Below are 20,295 nucleotides of genomic sequence, written 5' to 3'. Positions count from 1 at the left end.
GTTACATTCCACTAAGAAACGGCCGAAAAAAAGTTGCAAAAACAGTCGATTTTGATTAGCGTCAAGTTCTTTTTTGGTTTGAACATGACATATCTTTTTTATTGCATAAATCAATTCCGCTTAGAATGGCCTTTAAGAAATGGTATATGGTCCCAAACAAGAAGAACGTCTCGGTTATAATAGTAGAAACATATATAATTTCACATTATTGGTGACGAGGGAAAACTTTTAAGTAGTGAATTTGCAATTGGGGCTTTTCTGCACCAGGCAAATTTAGGAAAATTTTACACTCGTTATTCGGACGAGAAAGTCAACAAGAAAAACCACGAGGCACATGAGGTCATCGTTTTGAAGAATACTTCGGGGCTTCTTCTGTCCTGTACCTTTCTTCAACCAGTTGGCTGTCAAGATTGGGGCTTCACTGCACTAGACAGTTCACGGCAAGACACAGTCTTCATTTTTTAAGGTGAGGGGAAAGATGTGTTATTTTGCAAATTATTGTGCAGCTTTATGTAACATCTTTGTTTACTTAAGAGTAAATTGTTGTTAATGCTAAGCAAGATTTGGGCTTTCGTGATTATCAGATGAAAGAACGGGCATGTTAATTGTGCATTAAGGTCATGTGGGAGTTATATAAAGGAGGTAATTTCTGGTAGCCATTCAATGGTGTAAGGACGAAAAAAGGTTTGGTATCATTTACTGGATGAAAATTATTAAAAGGGTATAATTTCTTGTACTTGGTAGCCATTCGCGGTTTTTCGTACACATTAGAGTTGGTACCGGTAAAAGAATTTCTGGTAGCCATTCAATGGTGTAAGGACGAAAAAAGGTTTGGTATCATTTACTGGATGAAAATTATTAAAAGGGTATAATTTCTTGTACTTGGTAGCCATTCGCGGTTTTTCGTACACATTAGAGTTGGTACCGGTAAAAGAAGCTTTATTTAACTGTCCAATTGGGTTGGCCTTTTGAATGTATAATTGAACATATGAAATCTGATAGGGGATATGATAGTAGATTCATAAGGGACACTAAAGCCAAATTTTGGGTTAGATTATTAATAGTAAATATTCTTACAAGCAAGCATTAGGAAAGAATCTTAAGAGAGTCATTATTGACATAAAAAGGGCACAATTCCATTACAGGAAATTGTTGATATTTGTGTGATTGCATTTTGTCCGTCGAACGCCGTCCGTCGTACCTTGCATATTTCCAAATCCTTGTGTGATTGGATTTTGTCCGTCGTACGTCGTCCGTCGTACCTTGCATATTTCCAAATCCTTGTGTGATTGGATTTTGTCCGTCGTACGTCGTCCGTCGTACCTTGCATATTTCCAAATCCCTGTGTGATTGCATTTTGTCCGTCGTACGTCGTCCCACATAAATTGTGCGTCTACAAATCTATGGTGGGCCATTGATGTCATCATAGGACTTTACAAATCTATGGTGGGCTATTGGTGTCATCATAAGACTTTATAACTATATGGTGGGCTATTGAAGTCATCATAAGATTACAAATCTATGGTGGGCTATTGGTGTCATCATAAGACTTTATAACTATAAGGTGGGCTATTGAAGTCATCATAAGACTACAAATCTATGGTGGGCTATTGGTGTCATCATAAGACTTTATAACTATATGGTGGGCTATTGAAGTCATCATAAGACTACAAATCTATGGTGGGTTATTGTTGTCTACATTAGATTTTTCAAATCTATGGTGGGCTGTTGATGTAATATTAAGCCTTACAAATCTATGGTGGGCAATTTGTGTCATATATTGATTGTCACTTTTTTGTAGATGCATTTAGAATTATTCAAACTTTAATTTTAGTTTGTTTTGAGTTATTTTGAATAATTTTTTGTGTGCTGACAAATCTTTTTAGTACAAATCTTTCACAATTTAGAATTAATTCATTCATTCATAAAACATTTAGGGATTTTTGTAAATATTTTTGTACATATAATTGACTCATTTGTTTAAGTTTTTCATTTATTGAATTAAATCTAAATCTTACTAAATTGAGCATTTAAGTTTGACACAATGGCACATCTTGACCCAACGGACAGTAGGAAAAGGGCATCCTCAACAGCTTCACAAAGAACAATGAGAAGTCCGACTGGGGCTGAGTTGAGCGCCTGGATGAGACAATTGGATCATCAGCAGGCAGAACTGTATGCAAGAACAACCATGAGAAGTCCCACTGATGCTGATTTGAGTGCCTGGAGGACACAGTTGGATCGACAGCAGGAAGAACTCGACCTCGAGATTTCACGCCTTACTGATGTTATTTCAAGTGGGTTGAGAAGACCAGCACTCACTCCGTCAATCAAGAGGGGTAGACCAGATGTTGATGGATCCAAATCAGCAATCAGTGTTTCAAACCCTGCAGTAAGGTTGCAGTTTGAAGGGCCTACAAGGTTTAGAACCTCTAGTCCGAAGTCAGAAGAAGTCACTCCTGGGGCGTATCGTCCCAAACCAGAATTCTATACTGGGGCTTACAGCTCCAAAACAGAATTCAATACTGGGGCGTATTGTCCCAAACAAGAAGTCTATACTGGGGCGTATTGTCCCAAACCAGAAATCTATGCTGAGGCGAATCATGACCGAGCAGTTTATCCTGGGGCCTATTGTCCCAAACAACAAGTCTATACTGGGGCGTATTGTCCCAAACCAGAAGTCTATGCTGAGGCGAATCATCACCGAGCAGTTTATCCTGGGGCGTATTGTCCCAAACAACAAGTCTATACTGTGGCGTATTGTCCCAAACCAGAATTCTATACTGGGGCGTATTGTCCCAAACAAGAATTCTATACTGGGGCGTATTGTCCCAAACAAGAAGTCGTCGATGCGGGACATAGAAGAAAGGATCGATCTCCATCAAATGAAAGAAGCCCAGAGAGGAGAGGTAATCCTAAAGACTTGCCCAAAAACCTCAAGTATGATGGTTCCACCAGATGGCTATCCTTCAGACAGAAATTTGAGAGCTATCGCACTGTCAACAAATGGTCAGCCAGTGAAAGCTTGGACTACTTGAACTGGTGCTTAGAAGGAAAAGCATTGGACTTCTTCTCCATTCATCGGCAGCAAGGACCAAACATTACCTTAATTGACATGATGGCCAAGCTTGAGTGCCGTTTTGGGGCTAAAGAGTTACCAGAAACGAGCAAAGCCAAATTTCAACAGGCAACCCAGAATCAAAATGAATCGTTGGAAGACTGGGCAGATAGATTTCTCTCCTTGGCAATGCCAGCCTTTCGTGACCTTCCAGAACAATATTGTACGGAAGAGGTTATTTCAAGATTCTGCCAGGGATGTCTGGATAAAGAAGCAGGGAAACATGCGTGCTTAAATCGACCAAAATCGATGCAAGGGGCCATAGACCTGGTTCGCCACCATCAGTACATCAGTACAGCAGTTGACGGTAAGGTGTCGCGCCAGAAAAATAACTCCGTGAATGCAGTTAGCAGTTCAGAAGACAAGATTTCAAGATTGGAAAAGAAATTGGACCTTTTGATGGAAAAGTTGGTTAAAGCAGAACCATCTAACAGCTCCAAACCTAAAGAAGGGTTCAGAGGTTTTTGCTATTTCTGCAACAAACGAGGCCACATGCAGCGCGAGTGCATACACTTTAAAGAAGAACAAGCACAAGCTGGAAAAGAAGGAAAATTAAATGTTCCTAAAGAAAGAGGCTCACAGAACTTTAACTGGAAGAGGCAGGAGGCATCTAACCAGCCAACCCGCCAACATACTTTAAACTTAAAAGGGCAAGAGGTATCGAGCCAGCCACCCTGCCAAAAGTAGATCAAGGCTCACAATGTTCGAACCAAAGTATGGAAACACCATCAAGTACAATCCAAATGAATGAAATTGAACATGTACATGAAAGTGAAGTCTTAAAAACTACTCAAACATCAGATGCTGCGTGTGTCACTCCTTTAAAACAGGAAACACCATCAGAAATAAGCGAAGGTTCCATACGAATAGTAATAGGAGGGTCATCTGCAGTAAACATAATAGTTGGTAACATTCCGGTTTTGGCGAAAATAGACTCCGGTGCTGAAATAACTATTATATCAACCAATGTGTATGACAAATTGGAAAGAAAACCATCCAAAGTCAAAGATGTTCAAATGCAATTGGCTGATAAGGATTCAATCTTAAAGGGTTTTATAATCAAACCAATTGGACTTACATTAGGAAATCAGACTTTTAAAGAACGTGTCTATGTAGCTCCAATTAATGATGATATGCTACTAGGCCATGATATTTTACATCATTTGGGAATTCTTCATGACATGGCTTCTGATACTCTACTACTCAACGGTGAACGTATACCCGTTACTACTTCTTTTAAGGAAAGTACACCAAAGGTTGCCAGGGTAATCATTCCTCGAAGAACTGTAATACCACCTAATTCAGTACTGAGAGTTAAATGCACCTTGTCATCAGAAATGGATGCAGACTTTTACTTTCAAAAGAACGAGGAGTTGGAACTTTTAGCACCTAGGGTGGTACGATCAAAGGGACAAGAACCAGTCATCTGCCTTTGAATCCTTCAGAACATTATCAGACACTCAAGAAAGGCAAAATCATTGGCAATGTTTTTGAGTGTTGTGTTGTTGAAGAAGACCTTGGAGAAAAGAATGGGGTTTACAATCCCAGCGTTGATAGATCACAGAAGAATGGGGTTTACAATCCCAGCGTTGACAGATTACAGAAGAATGGGGTTTACAATCCCAGCGTTGACAGATAACCAGAGAATGGGGTTTATAATCCCAAGGTAAGCCAGTCACATGAAAAAACAGATAATACACCAACAGTTCCAGATCATCTGAAAGATGTGTATCAGGCGTCCATTTCCAAGCTGAACAGTGAAGAACAGAAACAACTTGCAGATCTTTTGATTGAGTACCAAGATGTTTTTGCAACGAATGAATTCGACTTGGGAAATTTCACAGAAATCGAGCACACTATTGACACTGGTGATGCTAAGCCTGTGAAGCAAAGAATACGCAGGACTCCAGCATGTTTTGCAGGGGAGGAGGAGGCACATCTTCAGAAGATGCTCGACGCAGGCGTGATACACGAGTGTACATCAGAGTGGGCATCTGCACCTGTTTTAATACGGAAGCGTGATGGAACTGTAAGGTGGTGTATTGATTACAGGGAATTGAACAACGTCACAGTCAAGGATACCTTTCCGTTGCCATTGGTTGAAAATTGTCTGGACACGCTCTCGGGAAACATCTGGTTTTCGAAGCTTGATGCAAATTCAGCATACTGGCAAGTAAAGGTTAAAGCAGAAGATCAAAAGAAAACCGCTTTCATTACCAAGTATGGTCTCTTTGAACATGTGAGGATGGGTTTTGGCCTTACGAACGCCCCCGCAACATTTTCAAGAGTTGTAAACTTAGTATTGAAAGGGTTGACCTGGAAAACTGTTCTGGCGTTCCTTGACGACATTCTGGTGATGGGAAAGTCATTCCTTGAACATCTTACACATCTAAGAGAAGTTTTTGACCGATTAAGGAAACATGGTTTGAAATTGAAACCAAAGAAATGTATCTTCTTTCAAGAAGAAGTAGAGTTCCTGGGCAGAATTGTCACTGGTAACACACTCTGTATGGCGTCGAAGGATACTGAAGTTGTTGCAAATTGGGCGATACCGACATGTTCAAAAGATGTAGAGCGCTTTTTGGGATTTGCCAATTACCATCGATCATTTGGTAAGGGTTTTGCAGACATGGCTCAACCTTTGTACAACCTTACCGGGAAGAATACATTCAAATGGAATGTAGAGCATCAGTTGGCGTTTGACGCATTGAAAGAGGCGCTGACGCAACCTCCGGTACTGTCACTTCCCAATGGCATTGATCACTTTATTCTTGATACAGATGCGTCTGATACAGGAATAGGAGGAGTGCTAAGTCAAGTGCAGGAAGGGAAAGAGAAAGTAATTTCCTACAGCAGCTTTACTTTGACTCCCGAACAGAGGAAATATTGCACCACTCGTAAAGAATTATTGGCAATAGTCCGTTTTACAAGACAGTATAAATACTACCTACTTGGAAGAGTGTTCACGGTGAGAACAGACCACTCAAGCCTTACCTGGTTGCTGCGTTTTAAAGATCCTCAGGGACAGATAGCTAGGTGGATAGAAGAACTATCGCAGTACCATATGGTGGTTTAGCATAGACCGGGGGCGAAACATGGGAATGTGGATGCACTTTCGCGGGTTCCAGATGGGTTATCGCCGTGTTCTTCGTATCTATCCGGGATAAAGCTAAGTGACTTACCCTGTGGAGGATGTCTTTATTGCACCAGGGCGGAAAAGCAGTGGGGTCAGTTCATTGAAGATGTGGATGAGGCAGTTACTCTTGCAACAGGTAGTTGGACAAACATACGTGTAAACAAAACGGTTGAGGGGAGTGCAAGTTTAGCGCCTAATCTAGAAGATGCAGTTGATCCTTTGCACAATGAAGACGCAGCAGATGGAGATGAACTATGTCAGGTTCAGGAAAGTCAGGAGTCACAGATGGACAGCTGCGCAGGGCTGCATGGTGAAACCGACAGGAAGGTTTGGGATCCAGGAGGAAAAGAAAAATTGGGGTTTATAGATCCCAGCGCTGAAAATAACTTTAGATTGGGGTTTTTATGCCCCAAGGAGTTAGATTTCGGTGGAATACAGAGCAAGGTCTGGGATCCAGGTGGCAATGAAGAAGCAAAATTGGGGTTTATCAATCCCAGCATTGAAGAAGAAAAATTGGGGTTTATCGATCCCAGCATTGAAGAAAAATTGGGGTTTATCGATCCCAGCATTGAAGAAAAATTGGGGTTTATTGATCCCAGCAGGGCAATAAAGAAGTAAGAGTGGGGTTTATTGATCCCAGCAGTAAAAAAAACTTAAACTGGGGCTTTTCTGTCCTAATAAGTTTCTTTTTTACTATAAAGTTTCAATTTAACTTATACTGGGGCTTATCCGGTCCCAATAAGTTTTTTTGAATTTTTAAGAATTTTTAACTTAAAGTGTGGTGCTTGGGGCTTTTCAGTCCTAAAGTGAATTGATTCCGTATAGAATGCCTAAATGTTTGAAGATAATCGTCTGTTTTAGTATACCGGTATCATCTCGTTACTAGTCATCTATCCTGTCCAGCGGCCTTCTTCAATAAAGTCGGGGGGAGTGTTGTGACTTTGCCCCCGATCCGTACCGAGTCGAGAGAAGACGGGACGTAGACCAGACGAGTGGTCAGGTTTTAGTGCGTACCGGTGGTGACATCAGACGATGCAGGTGGAACTCGTGCATTCGAAGGACCGAGACGAAGCGAACAACAGCTCTTGACTTTTAACTGTACATCTTGTAAATAAACTTGTATTTTAAAGAAGAACGTCTCGGTTATAATAGTAGAAACATATATAATTTCACATTAGTATGGTTATGGGGGTCTCTATGTGCAAAATTTTGCATTTATTTTCGCTCAAAGTTGTCGCTTTTACATTGAATTATATAGGGAAACTATTTAGTATATTGGGACCTGATATGTGATATATTAATCGGGTAAAATATTATACTCGCACCGACATGATACCACCCAGTAAACAAAAGCCAAAGCATGAGTAAAGTGAAACAAAACACACAAAATCTAAAACATACAGCTATGTTTAAAGAAAACCCGCTAAATCATATTGAATTTAATGTTAAACATGTGTTTACCGCTTCTTTTGGGCCCCATATTCAGTGTTAAAATTTTCCGCTATGTTTCGTTTGCGTTTTTCTTTGCTACTGTTTAGCTACTCCTATAAATATGAGGTCGATTTACATCGACCTCATATCGTTTAACGTTATTTTGCAATAGCATCGTTCCGACATGAATTCATGTCGGAAGCTTTAACGGCATCAAATTCATATAACAGCACAGAATAATCATGCAATAAATTATTAAACATAAAATATAAACATTATTTTACTAATTGCATTAGAAAAATGTTTATACAAACTTACAAGTAATGATAGTCCAGACCTTAAAACACTACCACTATTCAAATTCCATATTGTTGCCATATAGCACTGTGTAAATTGAAAGTTGCATATTGTTACCTCATTGGTCGGTTATAAATACATTGTTTCTCTATATATAGTATTCGATTTAGACGAAAATAATAATTTACGTGGAATGTCATATTAGTTTTCCATTAAAACTTTGATCTTGCTGTGTGTGTTTATGGACGTTATTAATTATGTTATACTTATTTTTGTATTTCATTAAGAATTAGAACGTGTAGCCCTTGTTGTTAACTGTTTTTAGCAAACGATTCGCGGCTTAATAAGACACGGAAAATAGTTAAAGCGACACTTTTATTTAAAGGTTTAATGTGAACAATATTAAATGAAACCTTTTTTGGTATTAATATATTTTATTGACATGTTAAATTCGATACTTGAAAAGGTGTTTAGTCTTTAAAAAGATGTCGCTGATATTGTTAATTTAAATAACTGTTAATATGCTTAATGTTGTGTAAGAAATTGAATAGTTTCACTGAGTTTTATTCCCGCCTAAAATCCGATATCGTAAAACGCGCAACGGTTAAGAATAAGGTCTAAATAAGTTTAAGTATTCAGATCTGAATATCAGCAGCTGTGCCAGCTGGGAGCCCCGTTTTGGCTTTAACAACCGCAAGCGAAACAACATACTTTTTTAAGTCTTGCACTTAGACTCCATGATCACAAGTATAGGTCCCTGCTGTGGCGTATGGCACCATAGTGTTATTTAGTATTGGTCGGCACAGTATCTGATCATAACGAGACAATTGGTTTGTGCTGAACACAGGGGCAATAAAACCACAGATCTATCAATAAACAAGATTATTGAGATATCTTTTATTGAACACCGCGATAAAAATGCTCAAACCACGGACTCTAGATTACACGGATAAGAAACATGGCAACATTCTCAGAATCATCACTGCTATATGTGTAATCACCTAACAATTCGTCTAAAAATAATTTATATATTTGAGTTAAAGACGATGCACTGTTGTATAAGTCTGAATAAACTATCTGTCTGCCTGTCTAAATCTAAGCCGTCATCGTCCCAGTGAAAAAAAAATCTGATTTTGATTAGTTGAACATGATGCCCTAATGTCAAAATACGAAATGACCCGCGTAACACCGACCGTGATTTTCAAGAATCTTTAATAAATTGATAATTTAAGGTAAATAACATTTCATATAATTATACATAATTCCCTCGTTGATAATTAACAGCAAACGATGAATGTTTTTAACACCCATTTTATTTCAAGTATGCATGCAAAGCCGAATAAAATCGAGAGGGTCCGCTATATACGCTGTTTCATCATAAATTTAACACCCTTTCTGTGTTATAAACAAGAGCTGAAATAGTTAATTTATTAAGATTTATTTATAATAAGCTTTATTGATATGTTTCGTGAACAAAATACTACAATATATCATAAAAAATATAATAATCATGGCAAAGGAAATTCAATGGCCGGTTTCTAAACAAAAGCATAATCGCCAAGACCGTAGCATCAGTTCAGTGCGTTAGGAACGCGCGCTACTTTCTTCCGCCTTCATTCCTTAATAACTTTCGTTTTTAAACAATTTTTTTTCTATCGTATACAGAATTCTATTCTCCTAAGCAAGATGTATTTTTTCGGCGTAAGCTGTATTAAGCCAGCTTTTCACCCTGACTTGACCTTTGTAAGTGTCCAATAATATTCAAATAAAATTTTCCGCGGCTAGGTACGAATGAATACACTTCATTTATTCCATTGGCTGATTTGAGTATAACACCAGAACATTGGAAACATATCCGCGTCTTTGTAACACTGTTTTACTGCATGAAACAATTTTATCTCCAATGAAAAGGCTCAATAGATAGAACAGTTTTACAATCAATTTTCGACATAAATACAGTTTGTGCGTTCACCTTTTATTTTCAGAGAATTACCAGCGCAAAAGCGTTTATACTAAAGGCTGTATTTTCATATTTAGTACTTACTTGCATTGCATTTCAACCCGCGAGTTTAAGGGTCAATTCGCGGCCAGTGTGTGAAAGTCAGAGTGTATATACAGTTCATCACCGGAGTTCGCAGAAGGAGTTGCGATCTTTTCATTGAAGGAAAAAATTGGAATCTATGCTATTTTTGTCTGATGGAGTAAATAGTTCGTTTAGTCGCTTTGTCGATATATAAATATTTTAGGCACAGCTGTTGCCTTGGTCGTGTACAGTTGGCGTAAACAAGCCGTCGTTTCAGCAGCAGAATTGTTACCTAACTTTAATGCATTGCATTCCAATCCGCAAGGTATCAAGGTCAGTTTGCGGTCAGTTGCAGAAATCTTTATATAAACGCCGTCTCGTAAACTTTGTGCACTTGAAGTCTGTTTTGATCAGAAAGATACTAAATAAAGATATTCGGCGATATTATTGTGGTATGTCAATCATCGATTTTTAATATGTTTTCAACATTTGCATGATAAGGACCAATTTTGATAAAATTAATTAGAAATATTTATCCATTAAGACCAGTTTATTAAGCATGAGCACAATAATTCACTATACTATAATTATGCAATTAAATCAGATTTGAGTATTGCCGGCTGACCTATATGCACTCGTTTATTTTCATGTTTCTTGTGTTTTTCTATTCTGTAAATATAGATATCAGAGTAATAATATCACATAAAGCAAAATAAGCCACAAAATCTGGCGCAACACCCCGTAATTGATTTGCTTGTGATGTAGCTAAGAACTGCGCAGAAAAAAGGCATCCGCTACTTTTTATCTCATTGCGATAACTTTTGATCGTTCATAAACATCGACCAAAATCAACGCCGTATATATTTTTTAAAGATATTTCTTGTTAAAACTGAACTCCAAATATAAACGCTACAAATTGGTATTAAGTACGAACATGTCAACCGTAAATCTAGATTCGAAAACTCCAAAACGGTATGATATTTGAAAAAGTTAAAGTTATAACTCGCCGGGCTGTCGAAATCAGAAGAAAAACTTAATATATATTTATATATCTGTTTACTACGTAACGTAAGCTTTCTAATGATATATAATTTGTCAAAATCTGCCGAGAAATGAAACAATAATTCAACAAAAGACGTGAGTGGGTACATCAAATTGTATAACCTCGGCGCTTCGCTGTACGCGAATTGTACAAAATCGATAGCCACAATATGGTAAAACGCGCGGTGGTAAAACATAAAATGTGTATTTCTTGTGTTTATCTCGCTATAAATCCATTAATAACAACGGGAATATACTAAAACGTATATTTTTGAAAGAGGAATTAATAAGCAACAAGATAACGTATAAACCAATAAAATCGGATGAATAGTTTTTGCATAAGATTGAGTTTACTACAGTAAGGGTCAAATACTCGATTCATCTCCTAACAATATACACTCCGTGATACAACTGGTAGTTTTTACACACACATATTGGTTCCATTTAATTAAAGAGTACAGAAAGTTAAAAAGTGATGTGGTTTGTTGTACAACAACAATTGGTTATGTGTAACCTATTCAAAAAATAATTTCGTTCAAGATAATTCAATGTAATTCTATAAACGACAAACACACGAAGACACACGAAGTGTGTTGTGTATGTTTATTTAAAAAAATGTACATAAGTGGTTTAAAAGCACAATTTTTACACATTTAAGAGGTAATCGCTCACATATATGTCTAATTAATGATAATTTTATGCATTAGCAAAGATTTAACGAGAAAAACTGAAGTTTTAGCTGAACTCAATTTGCTATAGGAAAACGACGGTAGCCGTTTAGACGTAAGCGGGGTAGCTTACGTCTAATTATTTGGACTACTGTTTAGCGGGTTTGAACGAAATTATTTGAAATTATATTAGGATTTTGTCTTGAATCAATGCATCAAAACGAACTTTATTTAAATATTTGTATTACAGTTTATAAAATATATACGATACTACAGGAATATCACGATATTTGTGTTTAAATATTAAATATTTTCCGTTTGCAAATTACAGCCAGTCACATTTTATGATCTCCCTTTTTAAATAGCTTGCCATTTGTATGTCCTGTGGTAAGTAATTTATATATTTTCATTAACCATTATTTCTCGTTAATATTATTTCATTTTTTAACTTTTTATCAATAGTCGTACATTGAATAATTATTTATTTGAAAGGATGATTTTGAATTTGAAAGTGTTGTACAAATCTACAAAGTTTATAATGATTTTTTATCAAACATATCACTTGCAATTAATTAACTCCTTTTTAGCTATTATTGTTATATCGTAGTATTGTAATACCGTAGTATGGGCAATAAATAAGCCAAGTATTATAACTCAGAAGGGATCTTGACATTTTTTATGATAAAAAGGTCTGTTGGACTATAAAGTTAAATGGCTAATAAAGTCAGTCTTGGTGAAATGCATTTACTATTTAGACGAGTCTAGGATAGGCCCCCCCCCCCTCCCCAGAAGTGCCCCCTCAAAGATTTTTCACTGGGAGGATATTAGCCCCCTCACTGTTTTTATTGCACTGAGAACTGCCCTCCAGGGCCCTCTCGAGGCCAGGGGAAGACACCCTCATCCCTCATGAGAGGGAATTTTTGCGCCGATTACCTTTGATGGGTGATTTTTGTCCCCTACCAGTTTCACCGGAGGGACTTGCGATGGTTTGCGCTCAGGGCATCTGTGAGTCTGTCTGTCTGTCTGTCTGTCTGGATCCTGCAATAACTTTAAAAGTTGTCCATATTTTTTCATGAAACTTAAAACATGGATAGATGGTAATATGGGCATTATGCACATCATTTCATTTTGTTCCTACGTCAAAAATTCTGGTTGCTATGGCAACAAATAGGCTAGAAATACTGTTGAAAAAGGTAGTTTTCTGGATCCTTTGATAACTTTGAAAGTTCTTCATATTTTTTCATGAAACTTGAAACATGGATAGATGGCAATATGGACATTATGCACGTAATTTCATTTGTTCCTACGTCAAAAATTCTGGTTTCTATGCAGGGCCCTCAATCTATCAAATCTGAGGCCGAAATTTGTCCCTCTCCTGAATAGTATATTTTTTTCCCTTTTTGGTGGGAAAAATTCCCCGATTTAAAAAAAAAAATAAAAAAAAATAAAGATGATTATTTCATCTCAATTCTATTTCAATTTAATCTTTTCAAACATACTTAATTATAAAAAAAGAAATTAATATAGTGCAAACATGTACAAAATTTATGTAATAATGAGAGTCTAAGTAAGTAAAAAAATTCCCCCAAAAAGGGAAATGCCGCGAAAATTCCCCCTCATGAGGGTAGCGACCCACTTCCCTAAATTGGATTAAGGGCCCTGCTATGACAACAAATATAAAAAAATCTGACAATGGTTGAATTTCTGACAATGGTTGAGCCGGTAGGAGACATATATTGCTTGGCAATAGTCTTGTTTTAACTCTCTCATTACTTCATTTTTGTGTACATGTTTGCACTTAATTCATTGTTTTTTTTATAATTTATTGTCCCCTACCAGTTTCACCGGTGGGACTTATGGTTTGCGCTCTGTGTGTCTGTCTGTCTGTCTGTGAGTCTGTCTGTCACACTTTTCTGGATCCTGCGATAACTTTAAAAGTTCTTAATATTTTTTCATGAAACTTGAAACATGGATAGATGGCTATATGGACATTATGCATGTCATTTCATTATGTTCCTACGTCAAAAATTCTGGTTGCTATGGCAACAAATGGACTAGAAATACTGCTGAAAAAGGTGGTTTTCTGGATCCTGCGATAACTTTAAAAGTTTTTAATATTTTTTCATGAAACTTGCAACATGGATAGATGGCAATATGGACATTATGCACGTCATTTCATTTTGTTCTTAAGTCAAAAATTGTGGTTGCTATGGCAACCAAAAACACAAAAAAAATCTGAAAATGGTGGAATTTCTGACAATGGTGGAGCCGGTAGAGGACCATATTGCTTGACAATAGCCTTGTTATATTTGATACTCATATAAACCTATACTGTAATGATGTACTATAAAGTGAATGTCAATATAATGAGGAGATGAAACTTCTGTTGTTCCAGCAGTATTTCTCCTGTATTACCCACATACATGGTCCTTTATTAATGGCAAGTCACAATTATCAGTGCTCAAATAATTATTGAAAAAACACATCTGATCGCAGTCGCCAATGCATTCGTGTGACAGTCTGTTTCATGATTTTGCAGAGACTCTTGTTCATACTTGTTCATCTTCAATTTCAATTGACTTGTCATTTGATGACTCGGTCGTAAAAAGAAAATTCTTTTTAAGCAGGAAGAAATTGTTTTGTTCGTAATCTTTTTTCGGTATGACTTTTTATTATCCGGAAACGGTGTAGATGTATAAATCATGCTGGTGCGCGAAACGTTTTATTTCCCGTCTACAGCAGTATCAATGAGGCTAGAAAACACTAACAATATCTGCTAAGCGTTACAGGTTTTTCATTTGTTTTTTCGTTTGTTTTTCAAGGGGGAATTTTTTTCACAAAATAAGGGAAAAAAGTATACTTTTTTCATGGGGGAAGCCGCCAATATTTGGCGGTAAAAAATGCAAATCGAGGGCCCTGCCCTCTTGCTAAAAAATATGGGGCGGAGAAGTGCCCTCTTGTCAGAATTGATAACCTGGATAAGTGCCCCCTAAATGATGAAAGCTATGTTACAAAAGTGTCTCCTTCTGTCCTTCACCAAGAAAAAGGAAAACAAGTAGACGATTCAATGGGAATTTTCCCAGCGACAAAGCTAGAATTGCAAGGGAACCGTCACTACGGACATAAAATAAATAAATTGATTGCAAATTTGACTACACTTTTTTCTTCAAGTCCTAAATATTGCAAAACATGGCAAAATGGATGCCTATATATACTGTAGACAATTGTCTGCTAACTTAAATATAGGCATCCATTTTACCAATTTAATTTAATTTATTATTTGTAAATTTACGCATTTTTTTATATTTTAATGGGTTACTACTATCTTATTGTGTGTATTATTTCTGATTTATTTTTTCATTCATAAGTACTACATGTACTACATGTAATGAGTTTCAAGTCTATATTTAGTTACGACACATGGTCTGTTTTAACACGCATGCTTCTCCTGCGTGGAACTAGACTATGTTTTGCGCTCTTATTAAAACGCGACGTTTACATGGCATTCATGTATAGTGAATGGTGCAGATGCGTACAAAGGGACTTAAATTATATTATCACGTGGCTGAAAAAAAATTCTGTTATTCAGTTTGATAACTGGAAATATACTTGTACTGAAATTAAATTGTTGCCACATAAAATGTGTAACGGGTTTTGTTTTCACTACTTACTTGCCATAAGTAATTGATTGCTCACCATTTGCATTGATCTTCTTATGAGAAACAATTGTTGTTTGAGTAACTGTTTATGGTAAAAAGGTGTGATGATGATGCCTGACGTTTCATGGTTCTTGAAGCTGACCAGACACAGGGGGGGCTGCTTATCCGCCCCTTGAATTATTGTGAGGGGGGGGGGGCAGATAGCCGCCTACTTAATTCTGACAGGGGGGGCACTTATCCGCCCCTCCAGATTTGATGGGAGAGCACTTCTCCGCCCCTTTTAAAATAAGGGGACACCTCTCTTCTCTGGAACGACACTTTACGCACATGCATTATGCCCAGTTTTCTCAGAATGCGGCTCAAATATTTATTTCATAAAGTACTTTTACTTTTCTGAACTCCACAATCTCAGAATACTTTCATTTAGATCTCAGATGTGCCCTTTAGGGCCAATGGCCCTTTTGTTATAACAAATTTATAAAAAATACTATGATGGAAGCCAAACTATATTTAACGACTTCATGGCTGTTTACTTGTTAAGGAAATGATAAGGCATGGTAAAACAATAATTGTACTGAATAATTAAGTGATGACAGAAATTACTTAGACACTTTTATAGTTCTTTAAATTCTGTTTGATACTCTCAAACAAATAGCATTCATGAATTAGTAAGCTCCCGGTATTGCAAATTTATGTTTTTCATATATAGCATTAGGACATTTCAGTGAGTGAATTCCTTATATTTTTACTTTTATTAAGTGCTGCAATAAGGAGTTTGTTGTTTTTAGCTGTCTATATATATAGCAGTCTGCACAGGCTAATCAGGGTCGACACTTTCCGACTAAACATAAGTTTTGTTAATTAGAGTTTCTTTAAAATAAAAATAACATAAAAGCGGAAAGTGATGTCCCTGATAAGCCTGCACAGACTACTCTGGGACGACACTTTACGCACATGCATTAAACCCCCTGTTCACAGAGCATGGCCCATATATATACCAAATAGTTCAAAAAGTCAGAGCTTTGCTACTCATCCAAATGTCAGCATCTGCGTAGTGCTCTTGTTAAGGTAAATGTACAACATCTCAATATCCCTGTTTCTACTACATGGTCATGAATCAAAGTGAACAACAAAGATACAAATATGGTTTCAATCTTTATTAACATCATTTTAATACAATGATTTTTTTAAGCATAAAATGATTGCAAAATTGTGATTCATGTAGACTACATGTACCACAGGATATTTTTGTAATTTACATATTTAGGCTGTATATTATTTTTTAAGTTGTGATTAATTGTAAATTGTTCTTTTCATACTTTTATTATCTTTTTTCTTCAGAGATGGATGTATTGACACTTGTCATTTGAAGTTAAGTACGAGGCTGTTTGATCAGTGGTGTGTAACCAGCTATGAAGTGGCCATAACCAACGTCACTTACCATCGATATTATGTACTTACAAGGTATAATTATGTTTTGGGAGATATAATACATCTTTTGCTGGGTTTGTTAGATTATTTGAATATTGCGTTCTGATGGATTGCATTGGAGCGAAACAAGGAAATTGTAAGGCAACTGTGTGTACGCCTTCTGGAAATAGATTACAAGTTTTATTTAAACACATAAAATACAGGGGGTAAAAATTGTTAATAATGTTTCTTTAATTGAAAGATGTTAAAGCATGTTATAGCAAATAAAAGGGAGTTTTATTGCCTATAACATCAACATTAATGTTAAAAATGGTGTGTGTCTTCTTGTAAAGATACTATCTAGATGGATATAAATGGATTTTACTGACTTTGTGTATCATTTGTTACATAAGAAGGTACACTAATATTGTTTTTTGCATTAACTGGTTCAATGTTCTAGCAATTTACTTATTTGCTAAATGCAAAGGTAGTGCATTTTAAAAGGTATTCAACTATTCATGAAAACATTTTATATCCAGACTGCTTTTAAATATTTTAATCCTGCAGAAAAGGAATTGCTATGATTTTTTAATAAATAAGTATTTGTTAACCCTTTCAGTGCGGGAACCGAATTTTAAATGCCTTTGCAAACAGTTTGGATGCAGATGAGACGCCACAGAACGTGGTGTCTCATCAGGATCCAAACTGTTTGCTATTCTGATAGTATTCTTTGAAAAAAAATAGAAGAAAATGCTAATTTTAGAAATTCTGCAGACGACATTTCCCAGCATGCAAAGGGTTAAATACTAATTACTGTTTTAGTTGTTATCGAAAATTATATGGAACTTTATAGCAGTAAATATAATTTTCAATAAATCAATCACCACATTTTATCATACAGTATTATATATACCATTATTAGGCTTTGAATTTTTGGGCATTGTCTCTTTTGAGCCCAAATGTTTGTTTTTTATCGCGTTTTTTTTCTTCGAAAAGCCAGATTTTCAAAAATAAATGAGTCTGAATAATATTAGTTCATAAATAATGATGGTCTATAATTGTTATATTTATGTTAGATGTTATCATACAGGTACTCTGTATTAGATAACTACAAGTCTTGATTGATACTTTTTCATATCCGTGCATGTTTGCAAGTTTTAATTGAAAAAAGATATTTATGAAGATACATGTATTCTGATAACGTTATATCGTTTTATAATAAATTATAAACTGGTCACTTTGTTTTTCTCAAATGAATAAATATAATATTAAAAAATTTGATTCAAGGTCACTGGAAATTATTTTTCTGCATTTGTATCCAGTGATTACAAAAACAAATTGCATTATTTTTGTATAACAAAATCTCATCCTTTCAAATATCTTGTCATAGTGTAGAATTTCCTTGTCACAAATTACACCTTGATCTATGTGAAAAAAAAAAAGATCTTTCCATGTAGTTTTGCATTAAAAGGGACACTTTTTTCTAAGTATTGAATGTTATGTGTATTTTTAGAGATAATGAAAAACAGTGATGACATTGTGTTAAGTAAACAGAGAAGTTGAATCAGGGATAAAGTGAGGTACATGTTGAAATCTTACTTCAAAGCATACTTTTGTAAAGTAAACATGCATTGTGTCATGAGTGGTATTTGGTTTGATAAACTGGTTGGATAGGATTTATCAGTTTTGATAATGCTGACATATCAGGTGACAAAATAAAGCATTTGGTGAAGGATTAGCGTAACTGTGAGTAATAAAAAGTTAAAACACATGAGTCTCTGTTTGGGATAACGGGGCTTAAATCATATCCTTTAAGTTCTGACCAAAATAATTCCTGATTAGTTGGTGCAGACTGCACAGGCTAATCTGAATGACACTTTATGCACATGCATAAAAACTTGTGTACCCAGAGAGAGGCTCAGTTTTTTACATGTGTTGTGTTCTGAGAAAACTGGGCATAATACATGTGCGTAAAGTGTCGTCCCAGATTAGCCTGTGCAGTCTGCACAGGATAATCAGGGACGGCACTTTCCGCCTAAACTTGATTTTAGGTAAATAGGGACTTCCTTGAAACTAAAAGTACCATTAAAGCGGAAAGTGTCGTCCCTGATTAGCCTGTGCAGACTGCACAGGCTAATCTGGGACGACACTTTACGCACATGAATTTAGCCCAGTTTTCTCAGAACAAGACACAATAACAATTCAAGGCTTTCACATTTTTGCATTCCATACTTGGTTAATGAGGCAGTATATAATTTGGGAAGATGAGTAGTAATTTTTCAAGTATTTTCATGTCAGCAAATATTGTATTTCTTCCTTGAATTAGCCAATAAAGTATGCATATATTTTTATCATTTCCATATAGACCACACAAACTGACACATCATTTGAAATGGCCCTGAAATTGATGTCATTTTTAATGTTGAGCAAGTTTTCTGTTTTTAAATGAAATGATAGTTTTTAGGATAAGGATGAAAAGTAATTTTTGACTGCAGTGGCTTTTATTATGTCTGGGTTTTGATACATCTTGTCATATGTCATTGTCACACGCTGTTAAGCTCATATTGTTATGCCATCATTAATATATAAATTGGAAGAGTTTGATTCCATCAATAAATAAGTCTTTGAGATTGAAACTTTAATTGGCTTAAATCAGAGGTGTCAAAGTTCAGGATTATTCCTGAAATCAGGATTTAGGCCCTTAAGGACAAATTTTGATATTGATATAAATCAGAGGATTTTTTTCTGGAATTTAAAGATTATTGTCACAAAATGTCATCTTAAACAAATTAATATACTTTGACATATTGTTTACAAAGTTAAAAACAATAGTTTACAAAATTACATGAATAATTAACCCTTTTTTTGCTCTGGCCCCCAAACTATAAGCTTATTTTCAGGAGTTTAGATTCTGGCCAATTGACACCCCTGTTAAATAAATTGATACTTTGTCATTGTAACTGCCCTTAAAACCTTCAGAACTAATTAAAGTTTAAAACTAACTTTAACTTTAGTGCACTAGTAAATTGTATTACACACCTTAATATCCTATTGATTTATAACCGCTAAAAGATGAATATGTTATATGTCATCGCCGCACACTGTTAAGCTATAGACGAGTTAACGCGTGACGTCACACGCACCTGCAAAGTTTAGACTCTGCCCACTGGTTGGCAAAAAGAGGTGGAATTCATATAAGCGCATATAGACAAGGTTGACATAATCATCGTTTTTATTGATAATCATGAACTGTATCAAATATAATGTTACTATTTATGTCTGAATAAAACATAAGCATGCGTGGAAATTCATTTTTGGAACGATTATATTGTTGTTATTATTTGTTTTTACTAAAATCGAGCTCCAGAGTGGAACACTATCTACGAGCTCTGTATGTGGTTACCACAAAAATCTCTACTAAACGCATCTTCACGTCCTTTTAAGATACAAAATTTCAGGACTAGAAATTCTTTTAGAATAAATTAAATTTAATGAAAGAACACAAATAAGGA

The 20,295-nt window shown here is 35.9% G+C and overlaps 1 protein-coding gene across 2 annotated transcripts in view; it reads right to left on the bottom strand.

Moving 5' to 3' along the window:
* The window catches only part of LOC127844148 (poly [ADP-ribose] polymerase 2-like), a 56,801-nt gene extending 49,008 nt beyond the window's left edge, over positions 1 to 7,793 (bottom strand). For both annotated transcript variants that reach the window (XR_008032582.1, XM_052374160.1), the window contains exon 1: positions 7,716 to 7,793. Coding sequence is in view for 1 of the 2 variants with exons in the window: in XM_052374160.1 (XP_052230120.1) it covers positions 7,716 to 7,734 (19 nt within the window). In the remaining variant the exon portion in view is untranslated. The remainder of the gene's footprint in view (positions 1 to 7,715) is intronic.
* Between the last annotated feature and the right edge of the window lie 12,502 nt (positions 7,794 to 20,295).

The sequence above is a fragment of the Dreissena polymorpha genome, chromosome 9 (genome assembly GCF_020536995.1).
Source record: "Dreissena polymorpha isolate Duluth1 chromosome 9, UMN_Dpol_1.0, whole genome shotgun sequence".
Classification (NCBI taxonomy): Eukaryota; Metazoa; Mollusca; class Bivalvia; order Myida; family Dreissenidae; genus Dreissena; species Dreissena polymorpha.
Note: the sequence above shows the minus strand (reverse complement) of the source record. Positions and strands in the feature narration are given on the sequence as shown.